This window comes from Protopterus annectens, chromosome 7.part1, assembly GCF_019279795.1.
Source record: "Protopterus annectens isolate FY-2018-M chromosome 7.part1, PAN1.0, whole genome shotgun sequence".
NCBI lineage: Eukaryota > Metazoa > Chordata > Ceratodontiformes > Protopteridae > Protopterus > Protopterus annectens.
This window is the reverse complement of record NC_056740.1, coordinates 402308585-402328584: the sequence shown is the minus strand read 5'-3', so window position 1 is coordinate 402328584 and position 20000 is coordinate 402308585. Positions and strand designations below refer to the sequence as shown.

Below are 20000 nucleotides of genomic sequence, written 5' to 3'. Positions count from 1 at the left end.
GGCCAAATGGTGAGTTTTTTCAGGCTGATATCAGACGACAACATATTTTTTAATGAGATTCATTAGTTAATATGTATATTTATTGTGAAAGGGTAGCCTATCTAGTCATTAACAAAAGTGAAAGATGAAATTCTGTCTTTGCAGAATGACTGCTTCGCATCAATTTCAAAGATTAAATTGCACGTTGAACAATTTGCAGGCAGGAACAATATGTTTTTGGGTGGATACGCTTGCTCTTTAAGAGAAAATTTAGCTCTCAGAGGTGGGCAATGACTTAAGCTTTATTACATTGAATAATAAAGTTCGTAAGAGAAGGGTTGCCCTGCCTGGAACTGGAAGTCATTATAGTCTTTTTAGGAGATCATAATAGTGTGTGAGTGCTCTGGCTAATAATAAGAATCTGCATATCATATGTTGTTTACAACTCTCTCTGTCTTTTGAGCATTGCATAAATAGTAAAAAGCAAAAAAAAAAAAAAAGGAAGCCACACTCAAATTTTGGGTGAAGTACATTTTAATAATAGCTATACTGGCAAGAAAAAAATTGATATGAGAAATTCTGTAACATAATTTAGTTGAGTTATAACTTTATTAGTTACACTGTCGGTTGTTGTGTTGTTGTGTCTTTCGGCTTTTCACAGTTAGAGGCCGCCACAGAGGAACTCCGGTCCGCTAATGATTGGCAGTAGATTTTTACGTGACGAGTTGCCAGCCCTGACACACAACCTTCAATGAAGGTATGCCCATTCACGCATGTCTTCACACAGAAGACGTTCTTAGCTGAGAATCAAACCGGACAATGTCTTACTGTGAGGCGACAACGCTACCACAGCACCACCAGTATGGGTTGTGAATTTCAAGGAAAGATCCAGAATGAGAGTCAAGTACTTGTAATTAGCGACTTTAGGTATGATATTGTCCTGGCTGCTGAGTGAAGCTAGGGTGTGACAAAGTTGGCAGTAGCCCCTGGTGCAAAATTTTAGGGAGTGAGATCGACAAATGCCAATCAGTCTTTAGTGCATTACCAGTATTCAGAAATAAATGCCAGTGTTGCATTTGGGGTCAAGACTGAAGTGCTTTAGCGCGTCATGTCTTATATAAATGGTAGTAAGCCGTTACAGTGTAGCAAGTGGTTTGCTGAAATTTAAAAGGAAAACAAGAGAGAGAGAGAGAGGAATTTTTTTTTTTTAATTTTGCTCTTCACCTTAAAGTTGAGGGTGGTGGCAGCTTGATGAACTGCTAGCTAAGCTCTACCTGGGTATATTTAAAGAGCAGGGGTGGTATGTTTGCTAATATCTGTGTAGTGGAAAATAAGATGAAATTAGTTTTTTGGGGGGAGGAGGTTGATTAGTAATCTGCTTTAGGCAGGGATTATTGAAGATTTTTTTAAGTTTGCTTACAGAAAAGAATGCAGTTCAACTCATTAAAATACTGTCTGCATAGCTGCTTCAGTGATATAGAGGGATAAAGCCTTTACTATGGCCCAGCTAACCCAGGTTCGATTAGTGGATTAGATGACTGATAGATCACCAGGGAGGGATGGACATTACCATTCCTAGGGGCATGATGGCTCCATGGACATCGCTGGTGATGTACCTTGCTGGAGGCTGGGAATCTTGCTGTAAGGGGGTGTGTCCAAAAGGGGGAATAGGGTGGGAACATGGCTAAGCCACTGTGGAGGCAGGACAAAACATTGTACATCTCCTCTGCACTCCTGTTCCTGGACTAATTTACCACAGTAATCATGAGGGATAGGGAAGTAACTGGGTAGGTCATAGGTAACCCCTCATGGATGTTGACGACCAGGCCCTCTGGATACTCTTAGATTTTGCAATGACATAAACTCTTACAGAGGAAGTATGGGGTGTAGGCAGAGGTTAGTAGACTTGGCAATTAATGTGGATCACCGAGTACAGAACCGTAGAATGATGCAGAGGATAGAAAAAAAAAGAGCTCCCTCACCCAATACATGGTTCTATTGTTTATGATTCAACTAATTTAATGTCAAACTAAAAACACCAACAAAGAAGTTCGGATATACACAATACTAAAAATGAAAAATATCAGATGAAATAATATAAAGAAAGGAAAAACGACTTCCTCTCCCAGTATTAACATTAAAACCCCCCATAACACTAACCTCAAATTTGTTCGAATAGTCGCAGTTCCTATGAAGGTAAAGTGTAGAGTTAGGGTTGAAGTAAGAGACAGAGTAAGTGTTAGGGTTAACAGCCATTACTACGTGGTGCAGGGGGGCAGAACACTGCTACTACACAAGACACACTCGGACATACAAAGACTCACAAACACATTCAAACATTACATCTATCCCCAAGCCTAACCCTGACCCTAACTCTAATATACATAAACTTGCACACAAACATACAACACCTATCCTTCACTCATCCCTGACCCTAACCCTAACTCAAATATACACGCACTAACACTCGCATCCCTCCAAGCCCAAATACCTGTCTCAACATCACACATCATCGACATTTCAATTGGTCGGCTATCCATACTATCAACATTAAACCACCTTGCAATTGTCAAAGAAACAGCATATAGAGAGAGAGTATATGTTATATATCGATCTGTCTATCTATGTATAGAGACACTGACAGATATAGTAAGATAGATACAATAGTTGCATGATAACTAGTGGTGCACAGCACTACAACTATTCACCCCCACACACTGCAGTCAACACAACACAGCACTACAACTATTCACCCCCCACACACACTGCAGTCAACACAACACAGCACTACAACTATTCACCCCTGCACACACTGCAGTCAACACAACACAGCACTACAACTATTCACCCCCCACACACTGCAGTCAACACAACACAGCACTACAACTATTCACCCCCACACACTGCAGTCAACACAACACAGCACTACAACTATTCACCCCCACACACTGCAGTCAACACAACACAGCACAACAACTATTCACCCCCCCCACACACACTGCAGTCAACACAACACAGCACGACAACTATTCACCCCCACACACAGCACTACAACTATTCACCCCCACACACTGCAGTCAACACAACACAGCACTACAACTATTCACCCCCACACATTGCAGTCAACACAACACAGCACTACAACTACTCACCTCCCACACACTGCAGTCAACACAACACAGCACTACAACTATTCACCCCTGCACACACTGCAGTCAACACAACACAGCACTACAACTATTCACCCCCCACACACTGCAGTCAACACAACACAGCACTACAACTATTCCCGCCCACACACTGCAGTCAACACAACACAGCACTACAACTATTCATCCCCCACACACTGCAGTCAACACAACACAGCACTACAACTATTCACCCCCCCACACACTGCAGTCAACACAACACAGCGCTACAACTATTCACCCCTGCACACACTGCAGTCAACACAACACAGCACTACAACTATTCACCCCCCCACACACTGCAGTCAACACAACACAGCACTACAACTATTCACCCCACACACTGCAGTCAACACAACACAGCACTACAACTATTCACCCCTGCACACACTGCAGTCAACACAACACAGCACTACAACTATTCACCCCACACACACTGCAGTCAACACAACACAGCACTACAACTATTCCCGCCCACACACTGCAGTCAACACAACACAGCACTACAACTATTCATCCCCCACACACTGCAGTCAACACAACACAGCACTACAACTATTCATCCCCCACACACTGCAGTCAACACAACACAGCACTACAACTATTCACCCCCCCACACACTGCAGTCAACACAACACAGCATGAAAACTATTCACCCCCACACACAGCACTACAACTATTCACACCCACACACTGCAGTCAACACAACATAGCACTACAACTATTCACCCCCCACACACAATGCAGTCAACACAACACAGCACTACCACTATTCACCCCTGCACACACTGCAGTCAACACAACACAGCACTACAACTATTCACCCCCACACACTGCAGTCAACACAACACAGCACTACAACTATTCACCCCCACACACTGCAGTCAACAGAACACAGCACTACAACTATTCACCCCCCCCACACACTGCAGTCAACACAACACAGCACTACAGCTATTCACCCCCCACACACTGCAGTCAACACAACACAGCACTACAACTATTCACCCCCACACTGCAGTCAACACAATACAGCACATCAACTATTCACCCCCCACACTGCAGTCAACACAACACAGCACATCAGCTATTCACCCCCCACACACTGCAGTCAACACAACACAGCACTACAACTATTCATCCCCCACAGACTGCAGTCAACACAACACAGCACTACAACTATTCACCCCCACACACTGCAGTCAACACAGCACATCAACTATTCACCCCCACACACACTGCAGTCAACACAACACAGCACATCAACTATTCACCCCCACACACTGCAGTCAACACAACACAGCACTACAACTATTCACCCCCCACACACTGCAGTCAACACAACACAGCACTACAACTATTCCCGCCCCACACACTGCAGTCAACACAACACAGCACTACAACTATTCATCCCCCACAGACTGCAGTCAACACAATACAGCACTACAACTATTCACCCCCCCCACACACTGCAGTCAACACAACACAGCACTACAACTATTCAACCCCACACATTGCAGGCAACACAACACAGCACTACAACTATTCACCTCCCACACACTGCAGTCAACACAACAGAGCACTACAAATATTCACACCCCACAACTGCAGTCAACACAACACAGCACTACAACTATTCACCCCCACACACGGCAGTCAACACAACACAGCACTACAACTACCCCCCCCCACAAACTGCAGTCAACACAACACAGAGCTGCAACTATTCACCCCCCACACACTGCAGTCAACACAACAACACAGCACTACAACTATTCACCCCCCACACACTGCAGTCAACACAACAACAAAGCACTACAAATATTCACCCCCACACACTGCAGTCAACACAACACAGCACTACAACTATTCACCCCCACACACTGCAGTCAACACAACACAGCACTACAACTATTCACCCCCCACACACTGCAGTCAACACAACACAGCACTACAACTAGTCACCCCCCACACTGCAGTCAACACAACACAGCACTACAACTATTCACCCCCACACACTGCAGTCAACACAACACAGCACGACAACTATTCACCCCCCACACACTGCAGTCAACACAACACAGCACGACAACTATTCACCCCCACACACAGCACTACAACTATTCACCCCCACACACTGCAGTCAACACAACACAGCACTACAACTATTCACCCCCCACACACACTGCAGTCAACACAACACAGCACTACAACTATTCACCCCTGCACACACTGCAGTCAACACAACACAGCACTACAGCTATTCACCCCCCACACACTGCAGTCAACACAACACAGCACTACAACTATTCCCGCCCCACACACTGCAGTCAACACAACACAGCACTACAACTCTTCATCCCCCACACACACTGCAGTCAACACAACACAGCACTACAACTATTCACCCCCCACACACTGCAGTCAACACAACACAGCACTACAACTATTCACCCCCACACATTGCAGTCAACACAACACAGCACTACAACTATTCACCTCCCACACACTGCAGTCAACACAACACAGCACTACAACTATTCACACCCCACAACTGCAGTCAACACAACACAGCACTACAACTATTCACCCCCACACACTGCAGTCAACACAACACAACACTACAACTATTCACCCCCCCACAAACTGCAGTCAACACAACACAGCGCTACAACTATTCACCCCCGACACACTGCAGTCAACACAACAACACAGCACTACAACTATTCACCCCCCACACACTGCAGTCAACACAACACAGCACTACAAATATTCACCCCCACACACTACAGTCAACACAACACAGCACTACAACTATTCAGCCCCACACACTACAGTCAACACAACACAGCACTACAACTATTCACCCCCACACACTGCAGTCAACACAACACAGCACTACAACTAGTCACCCCCCACACTGTAGTCAACACAACACAGCACTACAACTATTCACCCCCACACACTGCAGTCAACACAACACAGCACGACAACTATTCACCCCCCACACACTGCAGTCAACACAACACAGCATGACAACTATTCACCCCCACACACAGCACTACAACTATTCACCCCCACACACTGCAGTCAACACAACACAGCACTACAACTATTCACCCCCCACACACATTGCAGTCAACACAACACAGCACTACAACTATTCACCCCTGCACACACTGCAGTCAACACAACACAGCACTACAACTATTCACCCCCACACACTGCAGTCAACACAACACAGCACTACAACTATTCACCCCCACACACTGCAGTCAACACAACACAGCACTACAACTATTCACCCCCACACACTGCAGTCAACACAACACAGCACGACAACTATTCACCCCCACACACAGCACTACAACTATTCACCCCCACACACTGCAGTCAACACAACACAGCACTACAACTATTCACCCCCCACACACACTGCAGTCAACACAACACAGCACTACAACTATTCACCCCTGCACACACTGCAGTCAACACAACACAGCACTACAACTATTCACCCCCCCACACACTGCAGTCAACACAACACAGCACTACAACTATTCACCCCCCACACACTGCAGTCAACACAACACAGCACTACAACTATTCACACCCCACACACTGCAGTCAACACAACACAGCACTACAACTATTCACCCCAACACACACTGCAGTCAACACAACACAGCACTACAACTATTCACCCCCACACACTGCAGTCAACACAACACAGCACTACAACTATTCACCCCCCACTCACTGCAGTCAACACAACACAGCACTACAACTATTCACCCCCCCACACACTGAAGTTAACACAACACAGCACTACAACTATTCACCCCCCACACACTGCAGTCAACACAACACAGTACTACAACTATTCACTCCCCACACACTGCAGTCAACACAACACAGCACTACAACTATTCACCCCCACACACTGCAGTCAACACAACACAGCACTACAACTAGTCACCCCCCACACTGCAGTCAACACAACACAGCACTACAACTATTCACCCCCACACACTGCAGTCAACACAACACAGCACTACAACTATTCACACCCCACAACTGCAGTCAACACAACACAGCACTACAACTATTCACCCCCACACACTGCAGTCAACACAACACAGCACTACAACTATTCACCTCCCACACACTGCAGTCAACACAACACAGCACTACAACTATTCACCCCCCACACACTGCAGTCAACACAACACAGCACTACAACTATTCACCCCCACACACTGCAGTCAACACAACACAGCACTACAACTATTCACCCCCACACACTGCAGTCAACACAACACAGCACTACAACTATTCACCCCCACACACTGCAGTCAGCACAACACAGCACTACAACTATTCACCCCCACACACTGCAGTCAACACAACACAGCACTACAACTATTCACCCCCCACACACACTGCAGTCAACACAACACAGCACTACAACTAGTCACCCCCACACTGCAGTCAACACAACACAGCACTACAACTATTCACCCCCACACACTGCAGTCAACACAACACAACAACTATTCACCCCCACACACTGCAGTCAACACAACACAGCACGACAACTATTCACACCCACACACAGCACTACAACTATTCACCCCCACACACTGCAGTCAACACAACACAGCACTACAACTATTCACCCCCCACACACACTGCAGTCAACACAACACAGCACTACAACTATTCACCCCTGCACACACTGCAGTCAACACAACACAGCACTACAACTATTCACCCCCCCACACTGCAGTCAACACAACACAGCACTACAACTATTCACCCCCCACACACTGCAGTCACCACAACACAGCACTACAACTATTCACCCTCCACACACTGCAGTCAACACAACACAGCACTACAACTATTCACCCCCCCCCACACACACTGCAGTCAACACAACACAGCACTACAACTATTCACCCCCCACACACTGCAGTCAACACAACACAGCACTACAACTATTCACCCCCCCAATCACTGCAGTCAACACAACACAGCACTACAACTATTCACCCCCCCACACACTGCAGTCAACACAACACAGCACTACAACTATTCACCCCCACACACTGCAGTCAACACAACACAGCACTACAACTATTCACCCCCCACACACTGCAGTCAACACAACACAGCACTACAACTATTCACCCCCCACACTCACTGCAGTCAACACAACACAACACTACAACTATTCACCCCCACACACTGCAGTCAACACAACACAGCACTACAACTATTCACCCCCCCACACACTGCAGTCAACACAACACAGGACTACAACTATTCACTCCCCACACACTGTAGTCAACACAACACAGCACTACAACTATTCACCCCCCACACACTGCAGTCAACACAACACAGCACTACAACTATTCACCCCCACACACTGCAGTCAACGCAACACAGCACTACAACTATTCACCCCCCACACACTGCAGTCAACACAACACAGCACTACAACTATTCACCCCCACACACTGCAGTCAACACAACACTACAACTTTTCACCTCCACACACTGCAGTCAACACAACACAGCACTACAACTATTCACCCCCACACACTCTGCAGTCAACACAACACAGCACTACAACTATTCACCCCCCCACACACACTGCAGTCAACACAAGACAGCACTACAACTATTCACCCCCACACACTGCAGTCAACACAACACAGCACTACAACTATTCACCCCCACACACTGCAGTCAACACAACACAGCACTACAACTATTCACACCCCACACACTGCAGTCAACACAACACAGCACTACAACTATTCACCCCCCCCACACACTGCAGTCAACACAACACAGCACTACAACTATTCACCCCCCCCACACATTGCAGTCAACACAGCGCATGAGAAAACACATAAAAGACCCTGACAATCATATCACCAAGGAAGCTATCCCACATGATAAGAACGCTCTTAAATGAGCAACAACACAGACCATCCAAAATATCAGAAAAAAAAGGCGCCCAAATAAGCATTTCATGTGCTGCAGGTTATATCACACTAACTACTTGAATGAATAAACATGAAGGCAGTAAAAGAGTCGGTGCTGTGTAACCAGTTGTAGCTTCTTCTGCTAGCCTGGACAACCTCCATTTTATGTCAGTATGAATTTTCTAATTTAGCCCATGAAGTGCAATTGCACAGTTACGTTTCATATACATATACATTTGTAAGGTAGACAGGGACAGTTTTCAAACCTAATTTTCAAATTAAATAGATAAATACAACTTTAAGTGAGACAAGAAATAGAAATCTATTCATATTAATGCAAACATGAAAGCAGATCTGAAAGGAGTACATACCACTGTGCTTAAATTATAATGCTGTTTGAGGAGTACATACCACTGTGCTTAAATTATAATGCTGTTTGAGGAGTACATACCACTGTGCTTAAATTATAAAGCTGTTTGAGGAGTACATACCACTGTGCTTAAATTATAAAGCTGTTTGAGGAGTACATACCAGTGTGCATACATTATAAAGCTGTTTGAGGAGTACATACCACTGTGCATAAATTATAAAGCTGTTTGAGGAGTACATACCAGTGTGCATACATTATAAAGCTGTTTGAGGAGTACATACCACTGTGCTTAAATTATAATGCTGTTTGAGGAGTACATACCACTGTGCATAAATTATAAAGCTGTTTGAGGAGTACATACCTTCTTCTTCTTTCGGCTTTTCCCGGTTAGGGGTCGCCACAGCGGATCACCTTGTCCGCACATTGATTGGCAGTGGAGTTTTACAGTGTCGAGTTGCCAGCCCGGCGCCCAACCTTCCACAGAAGGCACACTCACACGCACACCTAGGGCCAATTTAGAGTGTCCAATCCACCTGCAGCATGTCTTTGGGATGTGGGAGGAAACCAGAGCACCCGGAGAAAACCCACGCGACCACAGGGAGGACATGCAGACTCCGCACAGAAGGCACCCCAGCCGGGGATCGAACCGGAGAACCTCTTGCTGTGAGGCGGCAATGCTAACCACTGCACCACCGTGGCCGCCCGCTTTGAGGAGTACATACCAGTGTGCTTAAATTATAAAGCTGTTTGAGGAGTACATACCACTGTGCATACATTATAAAGCTGTTTGAGGAGTACATACCAGTGTGCTTAAATTATAATGCTGTTTGAGGAGTACATACCACTGTGCATAAATTATAAAGCTGTTTGAGGAGTACATACCACTGTGCTTAAATTATAAAGCTGTTTGAGGAGTACATACCAGTGTGCTTAAATTATAAAGCTGTTTGAGGAGTACATACCACTGTGCATACATTATAAAGCTGTTTGAGGAGTACATACCACTGTGCTTAAATTATAATGCTGTTTGAGGAGTACATACCACTGTGCATAAATTATAAAGCTTTTTGAGGAGTACATACCACTGTGCTTAAATTATAAAGCTGTTTGAGGAGTACATACCACTGTGCTTAAATTATAAAGTTGTTTGAGGAGTACATACCACTGTGCATACATTATAAAGCTGTTTGAGGAGTACATACCAGTGTGCATACATTATAAAGCTGTTTGAGGAGTACATACCAGTGTGCTTAAATTATAAAGCTGTTTGAGGAGTACATACTACTGTGCATACATTATAAAGCTGTTTGAGGAGTACATACCACTGTGCATACATTATAAAGCTGTTTGAGGAGTACATACCACTGTGCATACATTATAAAGCTGTTTGAGGAGTACATACCACTGTGCATACATTATAAAGCTGTTTGAGGAGTACATACCAGTGTGCATACATTATAAAGCTGTTTGAGGAGTACATACCAGTGTGCTTAAATTATAATGCTGTTTGAGGAGTACATACCAGTGTGCATACATTATAATGCTGTTTGAGGAGTACATACCAGTGTGCATACATTATAAAGCTGTTTGAGGAGTACATACCAGTGTGCATACATTATAAAGCTGTTTGAGGCGTACATACCAGTGTGCATACATTATAAAGCTGTTTGAGGAGTACATACCAGTGTGCATACATTATAAAGCTGTTTGAGTAGTACATACCAGTGTGCTTAAATTATAAAGCTGTTTGAGGAGTACATACTACTGTGCATACATTATAAAGCTGTTTGAGGAGTACATACCACTGTGCATACATTACAAAGCTGTTTGAGGAGTACATACCACTGTGCATACATTATAAAGCTGTTTGAGGAGTACAAACCAGTGTGCATACATTATAAAGCTGTTTGAGGAGTACATACCAGTGTGCATACATTATAAAGCTGTTTGAGGAGTACATACCACTGTGCATACATTATAAAGCTGTTTGAGGAGTACATACCACTGTGCATACATTATAAAGCTGTTTGAGGAGTACATACCACTGTGCATACATTATAAAGCTGTTTGAGGAGTACATACCAGTGTGCATACATTATAAAGCTGTTTGAGGAGTACATACCACTGTGCTTAAATTATAAAGTTGTTTCTTTTCTTACCTTCATCACCTCCTGTGCTGCAATGCCTCCAATGACAGCATTCATCGGGATTAGGTCCCCCACAGCCATGTACGCCACCTTACTGAACAAATCTTCATGAAAAGAATCATCCATCTCTACCGGAACCAATGCATCTGCATTTATCGCCTTTGCAATGGTAAAAAGCTTCCTGGCATCTGTCTGTGAAAAAAAGTGAAAATAATCAGCCACAAGTTGAAATTATTTGAAGAAGACACAACAATGACATAGGATGGCTAAAATGCTGGCACAGAAGTACAGTAGTTATCTGGATTCAGTTAACAGTGTGGGTGTCAGATAGCAGGACACAGGAGGATAGAGTGAGAAGAGCGGATTCTTTGTAGTGTGAGTCTGGGAGCTGGGACTAGCACAGCACCATCTTAAGAAACTGGAGTCATTACATGACAGTGTCATAATGTCATAGAGCAAGGTCTAGATATTCCGGCAAAACACTGAATATAATGGTATACAGTCTGGCAGCTATAGTGCACAGAATTAGGGCTATGAGCTGTGAACAAGATATTTCCTATGGTGCAGGGTTTGAGTACCACAATCCTTTTTTGCTTCCTGTGTGACCTTGAGCAAGTCACTTAACCAGACAGTACTTTGGGGCAATTAGGAATTTGGGCTAAGCTCTTTAAAGGTCTCCTGGACTGCATGCTTAATAACAATATATGGAAATTTGCTCAAGTATAATTCTACATTCAAGATTCATATTCCTAAGATCCTACGCACAGGTTAGGATTAGAAAGGTCAAAGAGATGATCATTCCAGTCTTGCATATGGCAGCAAACCAAAGAATGCTCTTCCATACTCTTTGCTATGGTGAAAAAGAAGCAAGTGGACCAGTGTTGGGACTGTCCGTGAAGACAAGTCACAAACGTACAGCAAGTTGGTAAGTGATGAGCAAAGTAAATATGCACAAGAAAGCATGCAAGTGCAAAAAGAAAACAGGTCTTCTCTGATGACGTCATTAAGCACAGCCAAAAAGGTCTTCAGTTACCCAGAAATCCCAGACCCATATATATATATATATATATATATATATATATATATATATATATATATATATATACACATACATACATACATACACACATATATATAGATATATATACATAGGTTCATAGGGTAGGTACTAGGCTATCGGCCCTGGGGCCTATATAAGCCTAGCCAAAAAGGTTCCCTGGCTTTTGCCACCCAAGAAAATAATTTTCCTGTGGCCCTGTCGAGCAGTGCCACAGAAGTGATTCCCGGGGTGAATTTCCTTTTTCCCATCCAGTCTTCAAGATTTTTCTTAAAGAGGGCCAATGATGAGCTTTACTTGATCTGTATGGGTAGTTTGTTCCAGAGTATGGGAAGTCTCTGAAACAGGAATCTATCCCTGCAGCATGTTCTGTTTATTGTTGTGACAAGGTTTAGGTCCCTGGAGTGTGTGGTTTGGACAGACTGGGATTTCTTTAAGTGTAGCATGTCCAACAGCTCTGGGTTTGACATAGCTTTGTATGTTAGGCAGTGATCACCTCTGAGTAGCCGATATGTGATGGAGTAGAGCTGGAGTTTTTTGAGACAGTCTGCGTATGGCATCAGTTTGAGGCCGGTAATCCTCTTAGTGAGGTATTTCTGTGGCCTTTCCAATTGTTGTAGGTGTCTTGTGAGATACATGCCAAATGGGGCATTGTACTCTATAATGGGTCAGATGAGGGATGAGTAGAGAGGAACAATGACCTCCTTTTTTCTATAGGAGAACCCTTTTGTGATGAGGTGTGCCATGTAGAAGGATTTCCTGACTACTGTGGCGATGTGGTTATCAAAGGAGAGACTACTGTCCACCTGTATCCCGAGGTCTCTTATCACACTTTCAGTGTTTAGTGAGCTACCACCTGTGTGGTAGTTCATGGGTACCGAGTTTTTCTCAAAGGGGATGACAATGCACTTCTTGGCATTGAGCTTAAGGCCATGATTTTGACACCAAGTGTCTGTCTCTGTGAGGCCCTTTTGTAGAATGTCCACACTATTAGGTGATTCTATTATGGCTCCCAGTTTGCAGTCATCTGCGAACTTTGTTAGCCAAAGACCTTCTGTGTTGGCCTGCACTTCAGAGAAGTAGATGCTGACAGGAGAGGACCCAGGAACAAATCCTGTGGTACTCCACTTGTCACTGGTCTGAAGTCGGACTTGGAGTCAGCTACTTTTACTGTGTGGGTTCTGTCAGTGAGCCAGTTGGCCACCCATCTTGTGACATAGGGATTTATGCCCAGTTTAGTGAGTTTATCTATAATTCCAGAGTGGGGGATGGTACTGAAAGCGTTGGCGAGACCCAAACTGAGTGGGGTCCAGGGTTTGGAGGTTACCTAGGTTTTTGTTTATAAGCTCCAAGATGATACGATACATTCCATGGCCTTGCAGACCAGGCTCGTCAGGCTAGTGGGGCAGTAGTTTCTGTAGTCCATGGAGGGGGATAACAGTCACTGTGCGCCATTCAGTAAGCACACAGCCTGAGGTGAGGCTATGACTGAACATGGTACTTAGGTGTGGTGCCAGTCCGTTCTGCAGTTTGTGCAGTATGTAGCCTGGGATGTTGTCTGGTCCCATGGATGCTGTGTTCTTGGCTTTGGAGAGTGCAGTCTTTACTTGTTCATCCGTGATTACAGGGGCTTTGCATTCTTCCAGTATTAAGATGGGCCCTTTGGAGAGTGAGAGAGCGGTAAAGTTAGCACTGAACCTATCTGCCAGGATGTTGGCAATATCAGTTGGTTCTGTATATTTAGTGTCATTGTGCTGTAACTCAGATCAGATCTGAGTGTTGCCATTGAGATTCTTGACATAGCTGTAGAATGCTTTGTGGTTGTCTTTGGAATCAGTGGTGATTTTATTTTCATAAGTGGCTTTGGAGGATTTTATGAGGGATCTCAGCTTCTTGCTGAGGCTGACCAGGGAATTCCTCCAATCTTGGGAATTTACTCTTTTTTGCAACAGCTTCTTCCTTCTATTGTAGTTTGTTTATGGCAGGGGACCACCAGATTGGCTTCCTTTTTTTGGAGGATAACGTCTTGGTTCTGTTAGGGATGGCACAATCCATGCACTTGTGTATGTGCTTATACAGTGCATTTGTATAAGTTTCAGCAGTCATACCTCTATTTTCCGTCTGCATGGGTGTCGTGAAGTTTGCCACTTCTGTCTTATGAAGTTGGCTTTGGAGGAGTTTTTGTCAGTGGTTTCTTTAATGGGGGGTGGGGGTGGGACATAGATGTCTAAGGTGATTAGCCTGTGGTCGGTTCTGACAGGAGTTGACCTCTGGCATGGAAAACTGGTTACCTATATTGGTAATGACCAGGTCCAGGATATTGCTGCCCCTGGTATTGGTGTGGACAAGCTGATCCAAGCCACTGGAATTTATGAATTCCAGAAAACGTTGTGCAAATGAGTTGGTACATGAGTAGTTTTCCCAGTTGATGGCGGGGTAGTTGGAATCACCCATAATTAAGGTATTGGGTTGTGCCTTAATATTTTCCAGTATCTCAAGAAATGAAGAGTGGGAATTCTGGGACATGCTGGGGGATCTGTAACAAGCTACAACCTGGATTGCAGTCTTGCCCAGTGTTAGTTGCACTTAGATAATTTTGGATGCATTATGCTGAGCAACTAGCCTGGAGGTGTGGATATCCTTAATGAATATGGACACACCTCCACATTTAGTGTTTCAGTCCAGGTTAGGTGGCCAAAAGGTGTGGTATGAATTATAGCCTGGTAATGCAGGGGTGCTCTCTGGAGCCCTGAACCAGGTCTCTGTCACTGCACAGATGTCGATGTTTTCCATTTTAAGGAGTGCCTCGAGTGAGTGCATTTTGAGGTATAGACTTCTAGCATTGAGTAGCATTACCCTCAGAGTTTTCTTGCTTGTACCTGTTATGGTGGTGAATTTAGCATTTGAACCTTGCCTAAAAAAGGCACTATAGGGGTGGCAAGAGGCTTTGCCAGTATCCGGAATCCCAGGGCCAACAGGTGCAGGCCATCTCTGACAAAACATCATGGTCTGTCGACCATGTCGTCCCAGGCAGACAGACAGGGGATCCCCTTAGAATGACACCAGAAGCTTAGCCAATTGTTGAAGTCAGAGAGTGGTTGCACTGTCAGTCTTTTAAGGTAAGCCTGAGGTGGGCAGTGCAAAGGTAGGGTTTGATACTCTGCAATTGATGTAGTGCTTCTTTGAGATACAGCCTATACTTAAATTAAATTATTGATTTATTTATGTTTATATAAGTAAACAACCCCCACATGAACTGAATGCATTGGGCTTTTCACACCGTGACCTAAACCAGTATGAATAACAACAAGGTTGCACGGTCCTATGCCATGCTAAGAATTATTGCTGATAATCTGTTTGGCTAAATGGTTCACTGAAATGCTTAACATTTTGTGTCTTAAATACATGTAGGTCTATCCATCGTTTATGATGTTTAGGGTTACAGTTATTAAGACCCTTATTTAAATTCCACATGTTATTGAATACTGCCACCCCCCCCAACTATATATATATAGATATAGATATATATATTAACTCCAGGATTACACTACAGTGGGGAAAAGGGCACATACCTTTTATTTACCTTACAGTACTGTGCACACTGCCACTACTGCTGGGAGTGCAGGAAACATCCACCATATTACTTTAGATACTTTCCATAAAAATGTAAACAGACATACCCAAATTTAGAAACACTACAACACTGCTTTCTACACTACTATCGGTATTCTGACAGTCAACACTTTAAGTTACAGTAATGCTTTTTTGTCACAAGCAAGTTACATATGAAAGGAAACAGACATCATGTCTATGGTTTAAAATTCAGTATTCTGATTGTAAGCTTTCAGTACAATGAGATTCAGTCAAATGAGTTTTCAGTATTTTGAAAATTAGGTATTGAGGTATTGTGGTCTCAGTCAAATGAAATTCAGTATTTTGAGATTCAGTCATGTGAAGTGGACCGGGTCTATATTATAACATCGAATGCTCAAAATTTCGAATGTTATAATACCAACCCATTTCAGTCGAACAATCATAACATCGAACACTCCTGGGAAAAAATTTGCTGTTCCAAGAAACATACACACACACACACAACACAAGCACACCAAAACAACTTAAATCCACAAACATACACTTAAAATCCTACATCTAACCCTACACTAAACTGTACATACACTACTATCTATCCACTTACCTTAACCCAAACCCTAACCCTAAGGTCCGTAACTCTCACACACTCACCTCACCCGCTCCCTAACCCTAACTCACTTAACCCACTCCTAACCCTACAGTCTGTCACTATCGCACACTCACCTCACCCGTGCCTTAACCCTAACTCACTTAACCCACCCCTAACCCTAAAGTCTGTCACTACCGCACACTCACCACACACGCGCCCCAACCCTAAAGTCCCTAACTACCACACACTCACCTTACCCCAGTCTGTTCGCTCACTTACCTTAACCCGGATCCATAACCATCCCACCACACTTACCTGAACCCTATCCGTAACCACCGTTCGCTCACTTCCCTAAACCCGGTCCATAACCATCGCATAACAGTGCTGTAAATAGCAAAGCCATGGAATGGACCACCGAAATCTTACCCTAGGTAAGATTTCGATGTTCCGAGGCGTCGCTATTGTCAGCTTTCGCTCTAAAGGGTTCAATATTGTAACATTCAAAGTTTTAAAACTTCGATGTTATAATATAGACCCAAGTGGACCTATAAATGTGTGTGTGTGTGTGTGTGTGTGTGTGTGTGTGTGTGTGTGTGTGTGTGTGTGTGTGTGTGTGTGTGTGTGTGTGTGTGTAAAATAAACTTATTTGGCATAATATAAATGAAGCAAGGACAAAAACTTCTCTGGAACTGATTTATTTTAGGGCTTTCATTCTTTTATATGTAAGAACTTCTTCAGAAATGAGATCAGAATCACAAAGGAATGGAAAAATACTGTTACACAAATAAAATCAGGATGAACCAATGACATCTTAGAAATACAAAACTGATAACGCTTCCTGAAACATGAATAAAGCGTATATATATATATATATATATATATATATATATATATATATATATATATATGTAATTTGGCTCAGTGGTGAACCAGTAGCGTTGTCGCCTCACAGCAAGAGGTTCTTCAGTTTGATTCTTAGCAGGACTGCTTCTGTGCAGAGTCTGCATGTCCTCCCTGTGTTCATGTGGGTTTCCTTGGGGTACTCCGGTTTCCTCCCACTTTACAAAGACATGTGTCTGAAGAGTTTCTCCCAGGACCTCCACTGAAAATTGGCTTTGTTCCAAGTCAGACTTTCCGGGTAAACAAATGTTAAATAAATAAAATTTAAAAAATTAATTTATTCTAAAAGACAGAACATCTAAACACAACTGGTCTAAAACACACTTCAGCTAACCCAGCATAACTAAAAAAAATGTTTTTTGCAAGGAGGAGGGGCAAGCCTACCCTACACCCCCTAACTTATACATAGCAGCTATATTGTTATACTACAGTGGAAGAAAGGTAAAAACCACGCTGAACCTGCATCATCGCCTCATACAATCCAGCACAATGTGAAAAAGCATCATTACTTATAAATCTTTAAGAAAACTCATACCAGTGATCAAAAAATCATAATGGATTGTGTCTAAGTCTAGGGATGTCATTATCCCCTTCACTGAGCCCTCATTAGGCCAATCACTGAGTATAATGCCCTCTTTGGCATATATGTTTCCAGACACATGCAACAACTGGAAGACAATGCTAAAAGGATACAAGGCCTGAACAACATGTCCTACATAGATCAACTGAAAGCCCTGTCACTACACCAGGTATCCTACAGACTGCTAAGAGGCAATCTGTGCCTGACATACAAGGCATGTACCAACGCAACAGTGTTGGAGTTGCTGCACATCACCGAATCAAAGGGCATCAGAAATAAGTGGCTTACGGATCTAAACCTCTTTCGTAATGCCAACAATGGTTGGGAGGGTCACGTACATCTTGCAAAGGATACTGCTGCTCTGGGACCGACTCCACATCTACATAAAACATGTCTGTTGATATTACAGCACAAATCGGATCTATGGGTGGGGAATAGGAAATGCACCCTGGAACTTCCCTCTGCATTACTTATGGGCAGAAGCAGATCCTAGATGCTTTATGTCATGCATCAGTCCCCCCCTCAAATTATCCATGGTATAACCCAGTTAGTCTCCCTAGGAGTAAACAAGGGATGTGCCTCGGTTTGGAAGAAAATGAGCTAAGAGAACACTTGCTTGATTTAACAGACATGGATACATATAGTAAGATATATTAAGATCAATGAGATAAATAGACTGCAGAAGGTCAATAAACCAAAAAGTCAAAAGGCTGATAAAACAACTGCAGTAATTAGAACTGTCCATAGAGATCCATGTGATATAACAGAAGTAAACAGGATATTTTACTGTGCTGCTAAATTAATAACTGATAAATTTCTACCGCAAGAACACAGGGTAGTGAGGGAAAGGGAGGGGAGAAATCGAATGCCATCATGGAAGTATCGAACAAAGAAAACTATAAAGCAATTAAAACAAGAAGTGTCACTGTTAGAAGACTATAGAAGAGGGAATAGATCAACAAAAATACTGAGAAAAATAGATGTGATAAAAGCAATGCGCAATATTAAAAGAGACCAAGATCTATCATGCACTATCACACAAACTAAAAATCTCAGCACAGGCAGAAAAACTTAGAAAATACAAAGATAAATATAAAGGAAAAGTACAAAATAAGCAATTTATCGATGACCCAAAAAGGTTTTATAGAGAATTGGGAAATAAGGTAAAAGGAATTGAAAGACTGCCAAAAAAGAGGAAGTAGATACATTTTGGAGAAGTATCCATTAGATCCTGTGGAACATAACAGATGCTAAATGGATAGAAGAAGTAAAAGAAAGAATAAGAAGTTTAAAGGTACAGGATATAAAATAGGATGAAGTAACAGTTAGAGAGATTGAGACAAAGTTAAGAAAAGCCTCAAATTGGAAAACCCTAGGCCCAGATGCAGTACCGAACTTTTGGTTAAAAGTATTAATATCTTTACATGAGGATTTAGCCTTGAGTAAGAACTATTTATATGTGCATCCTGAACAGACACCAATCTGGCTAACAACAGGTAAAACAATTCTCCTGCTTAAGAATGAACCTTCAAGCTACCCTAAAAATTACAGACTAATAACTTGCCTTCCGGCAATGTATAACGATGATGTATAAACT

General features: G+C 43.3%; 1 protein-coding gene across 2 annotated transcripts in view; it reads right to left on the bottom strand.

The window, feature by feature from the left end:
• The window catches only part of LOC122807796 (ubiquitin-like modifier-activating enzyme 1), a 2541412-nt gene that overhangs the window by 1971502 nt on the left and 549910 nt on the right, over window positions 1-20000 (bottom strand). For both annotated transcript variants that reach the window (XM_044078854.1, XM_044078853.1), the window contains exon 10: window positions 11696-11875. In XM_044078854.1, the coding sequence (XP_043934789.1) occupies window positions 11696-11875 (180 nt within the window). The remainder of the gene's footprint in view (window positions 1-11695; window positions 11876-20000) is intronic.